The sequence below is a fragment of the Coregonus lavaretus genome, assembly GCF_964263955.1.
Source record: "Coregonus lavaretus genome assembly, chromosome: 39".
Classification (NCBI taxonomy): Eukaryota; Metazoa; Chordata; class Actinopteri; order Salmoniformes; family Salmonidae; genus Coregonus; species Coregonus lavaretus.
In genome coordinates, this window is record NC_140026.1 from 18,873,138 (window position 1) to 18,891,083 (window position 17,946).

The 17,946-nt window shown below is 48.0% G+C and overlaps 1 protein-coding gene across 1 annotated transcript in view; it reads right to left on the minus strand.

Moving 5' to 3' along the window:
* Positions 1-17,946, minus strand: part of LOC311112983 (uncharacterized protein) — a gene marked incomplete at its 3' end in the record, with an annotated part of 154,558 nt that overhangs the window by 113,671 nt on the left and 22,941 nt on the right. Inside the window, exons 3-10 of the mRNA XM_084156109.1 lie at positions 15,750-15,944; positions 14,654-14,776; positions 11,218-12,535; positions 10,321-10,366; positions 10,042-10,115; positions 4,936-6,205; positions 1,240-1,344; positions 252-566 (exon numbers count right to left, since the gene is read on the minus strand). Coding sequence (XP_084012235.1) covers positions 252-566; positions 1,240-1,344; positions 4,936-6,205; positions 10,042-10,115; positions 10,321-10,366; positions 11,218-12,535; positions 14,654-14,776; positions 15,750-15,944 — 3,446 coding nt within the window. The remainder of the gene's footprint in view (positions 1-251; positions 567-1,239; positions 1,345-4,935; positions 6,206-10,041; positions 10,116-10,320; positions 10,367-11,217; positions 12,536-14,653; positions 14,777-15,749; positions 15,945-17,946) is intronic.

Below are 17,946 nucleotides of genomic sequence, written 5' to 3' on the forward strand. Positions count from 1 at the left end.
AGAGAGAGAGAGAGAGGAGGAGAGAGGGAGAGAGGAGAGGAGAGAGAGAAGAGAGAGAGGAGAGAGAGAGGAGAGAGTGGGAGTGCTGGTGGGTGGGAATGTAGAGAGAGAGGCAGAGAGAGAGCGAGAGAGAGAGAGAGAAAGGGTGGGTGGGAACGTAGAGAGATAGGCAGAGAGAGAGAGAGAGAGAGAGAGAGAGAGAGAGAGAGAGAGGGTGGGTGGGAATGTAGAGAGAGAGGCAGAGAGAGAGCGAGAGAGAGAGAGAGAGAGAGAGAGAGAGAGAGAGAGAGAAAGGGTGGGTGGGAACGTAGAGAGATAGGCAGAGAGAGAGAGAGAGGAGAGAGAGAGAGAGAAAGGGTGAGTGGGAACGTAGAGAGATAGGCAGAGAGAGAGAGAGAGAGATATCAAAAAGAGAGAGATCAGAACAATGACAGGGGAACTCACTATTGCTTTTTGACTTTGTTTCCTCCCTCTGCACGGCCCTCTCAAACTCCCTCTTCTCGTAGTCCCGGCGGTACTCCTCCCGCTTCAGACGCTCGTGTTGGTATTCCTCGTAGCTGTCGTACCTGCGAGGGACCAAACCAAACCCATCACTTTCACTGTCCTCCACCGCCCTTCCAACATCTGCCCTTCATTTCAATGTCCGCAGTTATGAAGCGTATCGGCCGAAAACCCACCAACGAGAAGGGCTACATTTCTCAGAGGGGTGGGGAAACAAACAAATGCCTTAATAAGAAGATGCCTCCTCCTCGCTGTTAAGGTTATGCATCCCGTAGGAGGCCCGCAGGAGAGGGTGGATAGCGGGAGAGATGCACAGTCGGAAGCTGGGCAGCTGCCACTGTCAGCACTACTTGACGTCATTACTTTCTGCTTATTTAGGGCTTCATCTGGGGGAAAGAAGTACAACTTTTCTCTCTCAACTTCCTCGTCAGATTTGGCCATGCATTGGAGAGATGGGAAGATTTGGGGCTTTCCTGGTGTCGCTAGGCTCATCAATGGCAAATAATTTTGGAGCTGGAAGGAGTGTCAATATTCTACACTGCCTGTGTTTGTGCATAAGGACATTGTCCAGCGGTGCACAACTCAGGTCCTCAAGTTCCACAATCTTGCTGGTTTTCAATCAATTACTGTTTTTGGTTAAAAGGCAAGGATGAAAACAAGCATTAACTGCAGGGACTGGATCATCAGACCAGAGCTGTTTACCCCTGGTTTAGTGTTAGGGATGTGTAGGACCCTTACCTTGGCCTGCGGCTAAGGGGGGATCTGGACTGAGATCGAGACTGTGAGTGAGGGCTTTTGTGGGTCCTGGATCGGTAAGTGCTGGAGTCCATGTTGTGACGAGACCTGCAAAAACGGAATGTACAATAATCATCAAGATATCATCCAGGATATCACAAAAATGTGTACATATCTGAGATGCGTATCTCTAAAATCGATAATATTGTCTAGATATGCCAGTCACTGTCCCTTGGCATCCCTAAATCATAGCCTTTTCTTACAAGATGACAGACAGCCACAGTGTCAAATCTGACCATAAAAAAAAACACATAACCAAAAGTCCAAATAGGTTCTGCTAATTTTTCTTAACACTTACTTTTTCCTAGTTCTACTGAATTTGACATGCTATACTCTGCTTCTGCACAGTGCAGCTGGGAGATGTTCTCACCTTTCCCCCCACAAGGGCCAGTATATACACCTCGTATCTATGTTGAATGAGGGGAAGGTCCTTAGGCCACACGGCCTAACTCTAAAGCTAGTAGCCCTACACAGAGTACAAGCTCTCATTGCTTAATTATTGAACTGATGCTGATGAAGGGAGACTTGAATAATAGAGGGAGAGAAGTTAGGCTATGGTCAAACGTCCACAAAGTTGAGGAAGACAAGAGTTTGGAAGTAGAGAGATTTGAGAGAGAAAAAATTGATTTGTTGAAATTGTTTCACTTTGAGTTCTTGAGTGAGTTCTTGAGATGTAGGTACTTTTACTCAGGTAACCTTAGCCATAACCTTTTATAAGGTTATTTTTTCAAGTTTTTCTTCTTTCAAGTACTAACCCTGATATCTTTAGAAACCCTTTGACTTTTTTGGTGTACTGTATCATGAGGTTGGTGATAGTCATCAGAGTGAGTGATTTATCAAGGATAAAGGACTACAAAACAGAAGGAAAAGCTAACCTCCATTGAAACCTTTCATTAACCCAGCAAACAAACTTAAACTCACTTATGAGCTTGAGGGAAGTGAATGAAGAGTCTATCCAGTTTGCAAGGCACTCAATGCAAATTTGCTGATAAAAGTCTCCTTATATTTGTAGTCCTACTCAGTACCTATTTCCTTTTAAAAAAACACAGTACCCACTCTGCTCTGATCAAAGGGAACCATGGGAAATGTAGTTCCCCCGAGCTGCTGTGATAATACACACTGTTTTCAGAGGAGGTGGTCCAGAACTCAACTCACTTCCCAGATTTGGCTTTCATCTTCCGGGACAAAGGGGGGTTCTCCTGGCGCTCAGCAAAACAACAGCTGCAGCTTAAAACAACATGCACTGCATCAAACAGAGATCCCAGGAAAGCGGAGAAGGAGATGAGAGTGACAAAACCTTGCCATGGGAAACAAGGCTTTGACAACGTTGAAGCAACCAAAGCACAACGCCTCAGTCGCTTCTCATTTTCCTAGTTGCCTCTTTCTCAGATATACCGTTTTGATGACTAATACACCAAACCTGACTAATACACCAAATGTATCAAGCTTCTCATAGTAGGAGTGCTGATCTCAGATCAGTTTAGCCTTTTAGATCATAATGAATACGATTATGTACATGAGGGACCTGATCATAGATCAGCACTTCTACTCTGAGAAGAGTGATACATACAGCCTCTACTCTATAGTAAAACACTGAAAGAGTTGAGCTTGGCTAGCACAATCCACTGTCCAGTAGTCCAGCCTGTAAGGATTCTCCCTGGCCCTGCCACACTCTCCTATTGTTAAAGCCTCTTTCCTCTGGAACATAATGAGTCTCCCCCATGTTTCTAGTTCAAGCTGGGGATCCTGAAGCAGCTAAAACTAAAGGAGGCCCCATACTGGGAGACTGAAGAGACTCAGACCACAGCGCCTATCCTCTATTGACACGTTTCTGACGGCTGATGAGGCCTGTTGACACGACTGAGCTGTCCACCCGCTGCCGGGAGCACTGTCAGAGCCGCCCACAACCTTTATGCAACGCTCAAACAACGTTCGAACAACAGAGGGGAAATGGCACCCACCAGGAGGGAATAACTTGGCTGTGTTCCGATATCCACACTGGCATACTACTTAGAATGAAGCTAAGTAGTAGATACAGTGCATTCGGAAAGTATTCAGACCCCTTGACTTTTTCCACATTTTGTTACGTTACTGCCTTATTCTAAAATGTATTAAATAGTTTTTTCCCCCTCATCAATCTACACACAATACCCCATAATGACAAAGCAAAAACAGGCTTTTAGACTTTTTTGCAAATGTTTAAAAATAAAAAACGGAAATATCACATTTACATAAGTATTCAGACCCTTTAATCAGTACTTTGTTGAAGCACCTTTGGCAGCAATTACAGCCTCAAGTCTTCTTGGGTATGACGCTACAAGCTTGGCACACCTGTATTTGGGGAGTTTCTCCCATTCTTCTCTGCAGATCCTCTCAAGCTCTGTCAGCTATTTTCAGGTCTCTCCAGAGATGTTCGATCGGGTTCAAGTCTGGGCTCTGGCTGGGCCACTCAAGGACATTCAGAGACTTGTCCTGAAGCCACTCCTGCGTTGTCTTCGCTGTGTGCTTAGGGTCATTGTCCTGTTGGAAATGAGTCTGAGGTCCTGAGCGCTCTGGAGAAGGTTTTCATCAAGGATCTCTCTTTACTTTGCTCCGTTCATCTTTCCCTCGATCCGGACTATTCTCCCAATCCCTGCTGCTAAAAAAACTCCCCACAGCATGATGCTGCCACCACCATGCTTCACCGTAGGGATGGTGCCAGGTTTTCTCCATACGTGACACTTGGCATTCAGGCCAAAGAGTACAATCTTGGTTTCATCAGACCAGAGAGTCCTTTAGGTGCCTTTTGGCAAACTCCAAGTGGGCTGTCATGTGCCTTTTACTGAGGAGTGGCTTCCGTCTGGCCACTCTACCATAAAGGCCTGATTGGTGGAGTGCTGCAGAGATAGATGTCCTTCTGGAAGGTTCTCCCATCTCCACAGAGGAACTCCGGGGCTCTGTCAGAGTGACCATTGGTTCTTGGTCACCTCCCTGACCAAGGCCCTCCTCCCCGATTGCTTAGGCCGGGCGGCCAGCTCTAGGAAGAGTCTTGGTGGTTCCAAACTTCTTCCACTTAAGAATTATGGAGGCCACTGTGTCCTTGGGGACCTTCAATGCTGCATACATTTCTTGGTAACCTTCCCCAGATCTGTGCCTCGACACAATCCTGTCTCGGAGCTCTACGGACAATTCCTTCGACCTCATGGCTTGGTTTTTGCTCTGACATTCACTGTCAACTGTGGGACCTTATATAGACAGGTGTGTGCCTTTCCAAATCATGTCCAATCAATTGAATTTACCACAGGTGGACTCCAATCAAGTTGTAGAAACATCTCAAGGATGATCAATGGAAACAGGATGCACATAAGCTCAATTTCAAGTCTCATAGCAAAGGGTCTGAATACTTATGTAAATAAGGTATCTGTTTTTATTTTTAATACATTTGCACAAAATTCTAAAAACCTGTTTTCGCTTTGTCATTATGGGGTATTGTGTGTAGATTGATGAGGGAAAAAAGTAATTGAATCCATTTTAGAATAAGGCTGTAACGTAACAAAATGTGGAAAAAGGGAAGGGGTCTGAATATTTTCAGAATGGGCAAGATTTCTAAGCATCGTGGTAGTATGGACATGGGAACCTAAAGATTGAGACTTTACTCACCTGGAGGAGGGGCGTCCGTCAGGTGAGCTGGAGAGGGAGCGCCTCCGGTGGTGGGAGGAGGAACTGCGGGACCGGGACCGGGACCGGGAGCGAAAGCGGGAGGAGGGGGAGCCCGAGCGGGGCCAGACAAAGTGTCTGGGAGAGAGGAGGAGGGAGGAGGGAGGCGAGACGGAGCCCCGTGAGGGGGAGCAGCTGGACGGCGAGCAGGACGGCGAGCAGGACTCGAAAAGCAGTTCCAGGGGGGTGCCCTCCCAGGGGTAGAGGAAGTGTCCCTCCACGCCGCGGTCCTCAAGCTCAAGTTCCTCGTGGAAGGGCGGGAGGCCCGGGTGCAGGTACCCAGTAGAACCAGACCCAGAACCAGGGAGCTTGCAGTAGTACTCGTCCCCAACAGGGCTCTCCTCGGACGGCTGCGGGGCTACAGCCTTCTCCCCTCCTCCCTGCCCCCCCTCCTCCACCACCAACTCCCCCCCCTTCTCACCCTGGCTGTAAATGGCTTGCTGGGGGCGGCCAAAGTGCTTGTTGAGCTCTGCCCGGATCTCCTGGTCTCGCAAGGGCTGCTTCCTGCTGGTGGAATGCTGGTCCCCTTCTGGGGTCTGTGGTGGGGGTGGTCTTGCCTGGGTGGTGGCGGTCCGGTCCTGCCCCCGAGCCTCCGTAGCCACAGGGGAAGAGCTCTGCTGCTGCTGCAGCTGCTTGGCCAAAGAGGATGAAGATGGAGGAGAAGATGTAGAAGAGGAGGAGGAAGAAAAGGAGGAGGGTGGCATGGCTGAGTCCTTACATGTCACATGCCTGTCCTCCGCAATGGCCGGATTGGGCATCAGAGGGGTTGTTGTAGTAGTCGTCATAGTAACAGTAGCGACAGCTGCATTAGCGTTAGCTGCATTAGCGGCGGCTTCCCGTTTTGTGCTGGCCGCCGTCGACTGACAATAGTCGTGGTCGCTGTAGCTGCGGGGCTGGGCACCCCGCTTGCCGTTGCCGCCGCAGTGCTCCTCCTGGCAACCCCCTGTCGTCGCAGTGACCACCAAGGTGGGGAGGGCAGTGGACACTTTGCTCAGCTGGGCATACAGCTCAGTCTGCTCGGGGCCATTCCTGGAGGGACCCCCGCCTAGGGCCGGGGTTAGGGTCGTGGGGCCGCAGGGGCCCGCCTCGCTCAGCCGAACCCTCTTGCACGCCAGGGCAGACGAGGAGCATGAAGACAACTTGGTTTTGAGTGATGCTTTGAAAGGGTTCTCTTGACTGGCTTTGTGGGGGGGCGTGGTAGGTGGTGTCAGACCTGGAGAGAGAGAGGGAGAGAGAGCGAGAGAGCGAGAGGGTTGATAAGAGAATGGAATTATAATGCATTCTACCTCTACACCTCCCTCCCTCCCCTTCCATTCCCCACAACCTGTTTATAGACAGTGGATACATACAGGGGCTTGATTAAAATATTCACTTTCATTCCTGCTCCTAATCCTGATCCGTATTTTATTGCAATCTTGACAGATTAATGTAATGCTCTGTGTAACTTAATATGGTGGAGCTGCTACATGGCTCGGCTACCACCGCCATCTCTCCCTCCCTCCCTGACCTTGGACAATCCCTCGTTCAGGAAGAAGAGAAAGCCACACATCCGCAGGGGACAAATAGAACACATCCTCCTCGACCGACCATCCTTTGAAAATATATAGCATCTCGACTTGAACCCTCAAATGTAGCCTAAAAAAAGCGAAGTGTCCTATAGCTCAGGCTTCCTCTCTCTACTGCCAGTCAAGGTAGCGAGATATGTCAGTATTCGGAGGTACATGTTGCTATGGCATGCCACTGCGCTGTCATACGATAGTGTCGGCTTGGCACTGGGGAGATGTCTGACTGGTAATGGAGGCTCAGTGTCTGCTGGGGTAATGGGTTGTCATTCTTCTCAGATCCTGCCTGCCTCTCTGTGGCTCGTGCCGAACCTGACCCCTCCTGACAGATTTATAGGCCGACAGATGGCAGTTATATGGGAATTCCTGAGATGGGCCCGCTTTATAGCACTGTTAATGCACATACACAAACAACCAGCGCTAGGTAGGCAGTCCCTTCCCTCTCGTCTCCCTCTTGTCTCTTCCCCTCCTTGCTCCCCGTCTGTCTTCCTCTCTGGATCAATCTCTCTGTCTCTCTCTGTCTCTCATCATCTCTCTTTCTCTCACTGTCTGTCTTTCTCTTCCAGACTAATACACAGCACACAGACACACATGCACCTTCACACGGACACATGGACACAGACACACAATAGCCGCAAACAGCCTCCCTCTCTGGAATGTATTTTAGGCACTTTGAACACCTGTCTTTGCAAATTGTATGAATGCACATTCCTCTCCCTCACAGTGAATTGCACCAAATGACAGCTATTAGTATCAAATCCAGTGTAAGAGTATTTACTGGGACGGCTCGGAGCCAGGAAAGAGAGCGTGAGAGAGAGACACGGAGAGAGAACAAGAATGAGAGAGGGAGAGAGAAAGAGCGAGAGAGAGACTGATACATAAAAAAAAATCTGTTTCGGGGCCATTTCCTGAGGCTGTCTAATCCGACCAGCTTATCATCTAGAATTATTATCTGGATTTTACGTTAAACCGAGCCGCAAACTCCCGTCCCACTTTAACAGTCAGACGTGGTACACCGATAGCGACACAGAGACTTGATGCAGCATTTCAGCGAGAGAGAGAGAGAGAACTGAGAAAGAGGGCTATATTTATCATTATGCCAATGAAATGAGCTATGAAAAGGGAAGGGAGGGAGGGCCAGCGCGGTGCCTGAGGAACTTCTGTTTCGCCAATGGAACGCCATCTGTGCAAAACAATGCGCACTAGGGTCATAAACTAGGAGCCATTAGCGCCGTGTCGAAATAAATCAGAATTAGATAAATATGCGCCTCTCAGTCAAACCAGTTGGTGATGGATGCTCGGCAGACACAAACACTTATCATATAGCCAGTTTTTTTTGTCTTTTTCTTCATTTTTTTCCTAATCTGTTTCTGTCCGGACTGTAAATTGCAAAGAGACTTCCAAACGAATGACTCCGACTCGGGGATTAAAGAGTTGATCCGGTGGTAAGCCATGCAAATAGCAACACATAGACCCAAACCCCGGTGTCATGAGATACTGTAATTAAAGACAACACAGTGCAGAGTAAATCTATTAGTGAGAGGAGATTAGTCCTTCCAGTGAAATCCGTGGGCTCATTCAGAGTAGTGGGGTTGCCTCAGGTTTACCTCAGTGACAAAACAATAACAACTAAGGGCCTAGTGTACGGTTAGCGGTATTAAATCCTACTACGACAACGACTACTGCTACTACTAGTATTACTACTACTACTACTACTACTACTACTACTACTACTACTACTACTACTATGCCTACTACTACCATCACTACTGATAATGAAGAAAACCTTTCCCACCCCATGTCATGGAAAAGTTTACAACTGAAATGTTTATCTACTACTGGCCTACTATTACAACTCCTAATAAAGATATAAAAATGTCTCTCCTTCAACTTGCCACGGATAATTCCCTGTCCTGAAGGTGGCCCCTCCCCCTTTGTCTTATCTCCTTTTTGTTATCAATTAAATAACCATAATCTCCAGATCTACTTGAGCGGGGCTATTGGGCAGACATTAACTCAAGGGATCACAGAGATTTCATTCCCCACGTTTCTCCATATCCAGAGTTCCCAAGTCGCTTACCGCACGGGACTAGACTAATCCTAAAGCGGAAGGGGCTCAATATCCATGAGTTTTTCCTTCTAATTGCTTTTCCCTAATATCTAATCCCAAATCTGCAAAGGGCAGTGGAGTCAGAGTTTGGCTTTATTAACTATGGCTGGAGCAGGAACACAGGGACATGAGGAGAATGCGACAGGATTTAAGCCAGCAGTCAGAGGCACACCCACACACAGTAAAAATAAAGAAATATGAACAGTTTGATTGCTCCACAGCTCTTAATTCCCTATGGGTGTCCCCTCTGACCTCTGATGCTCATATACACACAGGGTTAAATGGCAAGTGGAGCAAGGTCAATTGGAGGACCCCCCTTGGGGCATTGGTGTCCCACAAATGTACCCCCTTTCCAACTCTAAAGAGACTGCAGATAATTCCTATTGGTCCTCGTTCCCAAACAAAACGTCACCTTGAGTCTCGGGGGCGAGTCTGGCATGTTACATCGTGGCCCATTTCTTTTCCCCGCTAGTAAATTAATACCAAAAGGCCCATTGCCACAACACATTGTGAAGAAGAAGAAAAGGGCATCCATTTTGTTTTTATTGACCTGGGATGATTAATCTCAGGGAAGGAGGGGTGGGGGGGGGGGGGGGTTGTGAAATAATTACCTGCATAATTCAGAGAGAGAGAGAGAGAGAAGAACTGCTGAAGCCTGGTGTTTTAGCTTTGGCTGACATTCTCTTTGACTGGCTTTTAATTACCTTTTGTCTGTAGCTTCTCACCGACACACTTAATGAATAAGTATATAATATACAGGGATAATGACAATAATACTACTAAAATCACCCCGCGTTGACCCCGTTTGGAAAATGGCATCCTTCCCATAAATATCAAGCCTTACCATTGGACATTACCTTCCATGTCTCTAATCAAATTACCAGACTGTCTGAGGAAAAAAAGAGACAGATAATATCGGTCGAAACTGAATTACGTGGCAAAACCAATTAAAACAATAATAATGACACATCAATTGTCAGTGATGTATTGGTGAGCATCACAGTCAAAGGGCATTAAGATCGAAACTAGAGAGAGAGAGAAAAAGGAGTGGCAGTATATTAACTCTTCACCGAGAGGAGGGGGATCTGTCTAATAAACCCAAAGGAGATTGGAAAGCTTAATCAATAGTGAGGCATATAAAAAATGTCACACCGTGTCCTAGTCCTTCACCTTCAACTCTGAACTTTTATGGAACTATCAAGATGGTGTGAAAAGCCTTGAGGCAGTGACTGTAATTGAACCCCTAACTGGCTAAGTGAGAGAACTAGGGTTTTCCATTATAACACAACACATTTGTGTGAATATTTGCATCAAGCCCCACTCATTCATATATGGATCTTAATTCATACATTTCCTGAAAACACATGAGATGCTTACCTGGGGTTCCAGAGATCTCCACACTCAATGTGCGTTCAATGGTTTTGTTCTCAAACGGTGATCCCTTGTGGTCACTGAAAGACAAAAGGGATTGAACACACCAATTTACTCAACACAGGAAAATGTGACTTTAATAAAAGGGCTTTGTGATCTTAGAAATGGAAATGAGAGTTAACAAAATGCCTCATCTTGGTGCTAATTCTTTGTCTTTTTATTTGTCTTTGTTCTTTTTTGTTGTTGTCTGGTCTATGTAGAATGTTGAAAAACTCTTGCACTTACTTTGGAGACTCTGGGGTCAAAGGAAGTGGCAAGGTGGTTGGTTTGGCTGCAGAACACAAAGGAGCATTGGTAATTATTTAACTAGATAGATAACAAGTTGAGGCAGAAGAGATCAGGTCCACATCTGCAAATTGATCTCAGATTGGGGCATTCAAATCAGGTAATGTTACAAAACCCAACCTAGTACGATTAGAATAATGCTCTCTTGCTATTGGTTTAGAAGAGCAAATAACCAATAGGCTTTCTCTATTGACCCCATCTGTTCTTTTGGTTGACTGTTCACTTTGTGAGGCAGGATGAAGTGATGGCATTAGCACATGTGTTCAGAGTACACCGTTTGACACAGATATCCCACTCAATACCAAAAAAAAAATCGGGCACAAACAGTACACATGGCAATGAGAGGTGGTGGTGGTGGTGACCCCCACCCCCCATGAAGTAATTGTCGCATGCATTTGGAACCAAAAGCAGAGGAAGAAAGGAGAGTCAAGGAAGCTTGTGCAGTTGCCTGAGGCTCTGGCTGTCTCCAACTGCAGCTAAAGAGTGAAGCTCAGTTAGACATTAGAGCAGTGCTCTGCCGAGTCTAGCTAGGTAGACATTCAGAACACTCAGCTTGATCCAGCCAGATAGTTGTTTATTTAACAGATGCCATAATGTATCAACGCGTAACAGGCTACTACCCCTCTCCCACCTCCCCTTAAGTCAATCTTGAGGCAAGGGTCTGTACCAATTAGAAAGAATGCCTTTTGGAATAGATCGTGCATCTAGCAATTTATTTGTTGTTCTCAGAGTGATAGCTAGCGTCGAATTAGCATAGGGGTTAGTGTGTAGTCAAACTGGAAAGTGGTTAGAGCAGGAGAAGAGAGAGAGAGAGGGCGGGGATGCAGCGATGATTACCTAACAATGGTAGGCCCTGGTCATCGGGGTGCCTGCAGACTGCCTGCCTGTGTAGGTGCTGCTGCCCTTGTGTGATGGAGGGCGTGGGGTCTGGAATTCTAGAATCTGGGAAGAGTGGGCTTGGCAGGCCCTGTGAGAGCGCCATGGGGCTGCACATGGCATCATCATTGCGGACCTCCTCCCTGAAACAGCCAGCCTGCTCCACCAGGCCAACCTCCGGCCAACCGAAGCCCAGCTCCAGCCCCAAATCTAGCCCCTGGTCTGGCTGGCTAACCCAGTTGCCTAGGCCTAAGCTCTCGGCCAACAAGGGGTCCGAATCAGGCTCCTTGGCCTGTCTGAGACCCCTGCTGCCGGGATTGATATTGACAGTCCCTCTGTACTTCTCCTCCACCTCAATAGCCTGGCTGGGACACTGATCCCTCTCCAGGACTCCAGAGCTCATTCTTGATGAACTGCTCTTGCGGGGCTGAGGGGTAGTAGTGGGCGGGAGCAAGTGGGCCCGATAGCGGGCGGGCCTCTGCTTGGAGGTCAGCAGCTGGCTAAGCAACGGATGCCCCGGCTCCCCCTCTCTTTTCTTAATGGTCACTGTGATATGCCTACACGCCGCCGCACCACGGCCATGCCCGCCCCAGCACTCGCTAGCCTGAGTGGCAGTGCCCACCTCAGGGCAACGCCCACAGCTGCCTGTCTGACCCGTCTCTCTAGGAGGGAGAGAATAAGAATGCATGTACCTAATGAACCTAGCGGCTGCCAGGCGCCCCGCGTCCACCGCAGGCTGCGGACCTGGCGGCCTTCCTTCTTCACTGGACGGCCTGCGCTCCAGTTTGGGGCGGGCATGGGCACTGCCGTTCCTACGTGTTGGGGGGACAGGAGTGGGTGCCGCCGCGGGTTCGGACTGTCCCTCAGTGCCACCAGCCCCATGAGCGCAACGACGCCACTTCCCAGCCCCCACACCAGCCACACTACACTCGCCAGCAGCCCGGCTCTCACCTCGCTGGTGATGCTGCTGTTGCTGCTGCGACACGACGGATGACGAGGATGACTTCTTCTTGGAGGCGATCGAGGAGGAGGAGGAGAGCGAGGAGAAGGAGGAAGTGGAGGAGGAGGACGGCGACGAGGAGGTGGAGGAGGCGCCTAGCAGGCCGCCCTTGTCTTTGCCGCCGCCCCCCCAGGCGCTCTTGGCTTCGCTGGCTTTGGTCTGGAGGAGAATGTCGTCAGTGGCAGTCAGGTACTTGAGCAGCTCGGTGCACGGGCGCCTCACTAGACGGCTCTGCTGCGGACAGCCCCCCCTCGGCTTGCTGTTCCAGGAGATCTCCGTCTGCAGGGGGAGGTAGAAAGAAAGAAGGAGAGTTAAAAGAGATTAAGGAAGAGAGAGACTCTCAGATCCACCTCTACGCAGACGACACCATTTTGTATACATCTGGCCCTTCATTGGACACTGTGTTAACAAACCTCAAAACGAGCTTCAATGCCATACAACACTCCTTCAGTAGCCTCCAACTGCTCTTAAACACTAGTAAAACTAAATGCATGCTCTTCAATCGAACGCTGCTGGCACCCGCCCACCCGACTAGAATCAATACTCTCGACGGGTCTGACCTAGAGTATGTGGACAACTACAAATACCTAGGTGTCTGGTTAGACTGTAAACTCTCCTTCCAGACTCACATTAATAATCTCCAATCCAAAGTTAAATCTAGAATCGGCTTCCTATTCCGCAACAAAGCCTCCTTCACTCATGCTGCCAAACATGCCCTCGTAAAACTGACTATCCTACCGATCCTTGACTTCGGCGATGTCATTTACAAAATAGCCTCCAACCCTCTACTCAGCAAATTGGATGTAGTCTATCACAGTGCCATCCGTTTTGTCTCCAAAGCCCCATACACTACCCTCCACTGTGACCTGTACGCTCTTGTTGGCTGGTCCTCACTACATGTTCGTCGTCAAACCCACTGGCTCCAGGCCATCTATAAATCACTGCTAGGCAAATCCCCGCCTTATCTTAGCTCATTGGTCACCATAGCAGCACCCACCCGTAGTCTGCGCTCCAGCAGGTATATCTCACTGGTCATCCCCAAAGCCAACACCTCCTTTGGCCGCCATTCCTTCCAGTTCTCTGCTGCCAATGACTGGAACGAATTGCAAAAATCTCTGAAGCTGGAGACTCTTATCTCCCTCACTAACTTTAAGCATCAGTTGTCAGAGCACCTTACCGATCACTGCACCTGTACACAGCCCATCTGAAATTAGCCTACCCAACTACCTCATCCCTATATTGTTATTTATTTTGCTCTTTTGCACCCCAGTATCTCTATTTGCACATCATCTCTTGCACATCTATCATTCCAGTGTTAATACTAATTGTAATTATTTTTGCACTATAGCCTATTTATTGCCTTACCTCCATAACTTGCTACATTTGCACACACTGTATATATATTTTCTGTTGTATTTTTTTTGACTTTAGTTTTTTTTTACCCCATATGTAACTCTGTGTTGTTGTTTTTATCGCACTACTTTGCTTTATCTTGGCCAGGTCGCAGTTGTAAATGAGAACTTGTTCTCAACTGGCTTACCTGGTTAAATAAAAATAAATAAAAAAGAGAGTGAGGCTCAGCACAACGGGTCTGCCCAACTGTTTGGGAGGCGGTGGTGGGAGCGTCGCCCGCCCATCATCTTAATTGCGTGGCCCCCGAGCGGCACCGCAGCAGCTCTGTGCGCTCATCCCCTGTCCTGGGGGAGTCCTCATAGCTCCGTGCTCCAGAAATGGATGAGTCAAAAGCACGGTTTAAAAATAGACTTTCCAGAGATGTGTTAGCTCTGTGTGTGCACAACACAACTGCTCCCGTATGCGCTGTTTACTAGACAACAATGCTACCAACGCATTCCAGAAGTTTCTCTGAACAAGGACGAGTAATCGAATGCATTATTTATGTGCTATCGTACTAAATAAAAATCTAATCTTCAAGAGCATCCATCATGTTCCAATGAAATGCGGCAAGCAGCAAAATACTGGAATCACCTACTTCATTTAATTTGTATTCCTGTGCCCATTATACACCCAATAAAATACTACATTAATCTAAATGGAAAACCCATTCCCTCTACAGAACACTAACAGTAGATAGAGGGTAACCTAATGGAAACAATGAGACTGTATCACTAGATATTTTTGATTTAGTCATCAGCAGCAATCTTACTACAAGGAGCGCTTTGATTTTCGACCGACACCGTTACAGTCCCGATGCCTCGCCTGGAAAGCTGAACAGGCAATCAGCCTGCTTTTATTACGAGATGGCAGTGGAGCAGATGTTTAACATCTTCCAAGGCCGGCAATGAAAAAAAAGACGAGAACATAGATGATAAACAAACATGGAGGGGCCCACGGAAGCGGTGCCTTTGAAGTGAGCGAACGGTGCAACTGGGTAGCTACCTTGACAACAGCAGGTGTTGGTCTGATCCGAAGGTTGCTGGCTGCATGGTTTTGTGCCTTGTCGCCTATGTATTGATTATAGCTGAGCTGGGAGTTTGCGGGTGCCAGAAGGAGCTTCTTCAGCTGCAAAAAAAACACACAGAACAGAGAAGAAAGGAGGGAGGAAGAGAGAATAGAGAAAAAAGCAGTGAGTAGAGTTTACCCAAACTGCCGTTGCCTCTGAAATTTCAACATTTCACTAAATTAAACGATCAGAGAGAGAGATAGTCAATGCTTTTGTAAATGTGTGACTGAGGATGTTCGATTTATCTTGTTGTAGTTGTAACAACAACACAGAAGCCCTCATGAAGACAAACTCATTACTATCTATCAAGCAGGTCTTCTTTCTCTTTATTTACAGTGTTAAAAGGACAAGTCAACGAGAATTACTGTGGCAGTTGTTTTGGAGTACACAATGGCCGTGCTTTACTAGTGTGGAGCCAGCATGAAATACAATGGACTAGAACTGAACAAAATAAACATTCCTGGTCAAACCCCCTCAGGAAAGGCCAAATCAAAGGGGTTACGTAGTCATGTTGTGTGTTTCGTAACAAATACACCGGTATGACCAACTTTCATCAGGAAACAGTCTTTCTCCAATGATGGCTCTGGGATTAGTATGGCCCACTGACATTAGATGAGATGAGATGGATTTCCCTTTTCTCATTACATCCCTAGCTCGATTTCGAGGCCCGTGGCATAGCGTCGCCCATACCAGACCCAGCACTGTGCATGTATCATTACATTGGCGCAGCTAGTACACTACAATGTAATTAGCACCTCACAGCTAACACTGATCAATTCGATTTACTCTTTCATCCATGCATCTGCATCATGGCTCATCTCAGCCCACAGACCGACATGCACAAGGGGGGGCATGGGGGGTGGCGGCGGCTGGGCTGCCAAAGCTGAAGGCCTGCAAGGCACATATACATTTTTGGTCACCGGCCTGCTTCGCTCACAGCGCCTTATCTGGTGTCGACGGAGGCCCTGGCAAAGGGGGTGAAGGGAAAGGGGTGTGCTGGGGGATGAGGGAGGGGGCGGAACAGGGTCTTACCAAGGAGGGCTCCTCTGGTTCGGGGGTGGGTGGCGAACCGTCGGGGGTGCAGGGACAGCTCTGGTCGCTGGCATTGGTCACGTCCCCATCTGCCAGGGCCTCGAACGAAGGCAATCCGTCCTCATCCACCGGGATGCTATCCAGCGTTTCTGTAAGCACTGCCAGCAAGTTGGCCTCATTTTCCTCATCTATCTTCTTAGGAGGGGAAGAGAAGAGCGAAGAGAGAGAGAGAAGAGAGAGAGAGAGGAAGGGGGATGGAGAGAGAAATAGGACATTTTAGTTTGGAGAAGTTGCTTTACCAGCATGTGTATTTTTTTGCAGAGGGGGTTGGGAGGGTGGGTGGTAACACACTTCTATTGTTAATAGAGTAGGCCAGTTTTGCAGCAGAGCGGCTCTTTTCTGGAGTCCTATTTCTTTTAAAAACACAATTCTCTCACTGCGCGCATGAGTCAGGCCTGTCACTCATATTTTAAGCATGCAGCTTACTGGACCAAAATAATATCTCCCCCCAAAAATCCATTAACAAGGGTGACACACAGCAAAGTATCTAGGGGGGAGCAGATAGGGACGAAGGGATGTTGAGTTGCTTCAATCCCCCAACTCTCCCCTCAGAAGAGAGAATGATAGGCTTGTCGACAAGATGTTTGCGAGCAATCCTCCGATAAGGCGAATTACCGCCTGCTAATGCTAAATTAATGGGGGGTTTTAAGCGTCGGGAAAAGACAACTGACGTCCGACGAGAAGCGTGTGCGAGGGGAAAGTTGCCGTCAACATTTCTAAATAAAGTCCTGTTCTCGCCTCTTGTTCCCCTTTGAAGTGGATGTTGTGAGTTTGCTGCAGCTGTTTCCCCAGTTAAATGGGTGAAGAGAGAGAGAGAGAGAGAGAGAGCGAAAGAGACAGAGAGATGTGAGTTGCCTAGCATTGACAGGGGAGGTGTGTGAGAGAGAGGGGTATGGAGGAGGGGGGGGGGGGGGGGGGGAAGAGACGACAGGCACTGGAAGTTCCAGGACAAAACCCAGGGGAACCGAAAAGACAGGAAAAGATAAACAGCAATCGCCCCGGGATGCTCCACGGCGAGCCCAATAAGAATAAAAACAAATCCCTTTATGCCACACAGCAGGATTAGCATCTCTCGCCGATAGCATGTTGCGATCATCCCGCCGAGGGGGAACCATCCCTTCAGATAGCGCCACTTGCCTGCTCTGGCTTGGCTCCCACGTGCACACAATTACCCCGGGCCGCTTGCTCCCATTCAACCCCTCTGAGTTTCTCACGATTACACACCACCGTGGATAGCTCTTCACAGGAGAAGCTTTAGAGCTTCTGAGATAGCGGCCATTTATATATTTTTCTCAATATTTTGGGAAGATGGCACAGATAGCCTAAGCATTTGTGTTAGCTAGCTGACAGTGAGGAGAATGTGAATCCAATGCCCATTCAGACAATATTTACCCTCTAACAACGTGCTCTCAGTCATTATTATAAAATTATAAAAAGGGACATAATTTCACAGAGATAACAAAATGGTGACTGGGGCCACGCCAGCACTGGCAGTAAACGGTTAGCAGGAAATTGCTCCCGAAGTGGTACCATGCTGTTTAATTACTTGCAAAAGAGCTTCAATTCAGCGTGCCGGAACCTATGTTGCCGTTCACAGTTTTCCGACATCCCACTTTATTAGCCGTGCGCTAAGCGGGTGGGTAATAACAGTTGATACAGCCTGATCCTTTTCTTAGAACCTAACATGCACTCCTCAGCTAGAAAATTGTAACTGGGATAATTTCAGATTATCTCAAATGAGGCTTTAAATGGAGAACCATCTGTTTGGATTCAACTTAAACAACATTTCACTGAAGGCTTGGGTGGCGTTTTTTTTTTACCTCCTTTCCAGTCTAAAGTCTTTTCCAGTATGCATATGCTTTGCGTGCGAAATCAAGACCACTGTCTGACCTAGTGCCAGTAGAAGTTCAAAAGGCCACCGAGCCTCATCGGAAGGGAGTAGTATCAGGAATTTTTACAAGGCTCTGGTCGAGTTAGAAAAAGTATTGCTAAACTTGAGAGGTAGGCCGTGTCCCACAAGATAACCCCCTGGGGGACTGTAATGCTGTGAAAGGGACACTTGTAAAAGCTCAAGTTGTGACGGTCATGCTACAGGCCTTGCTAAAGCTCCGGCTGGTGAGAGTCCCAGGCCAGTCAG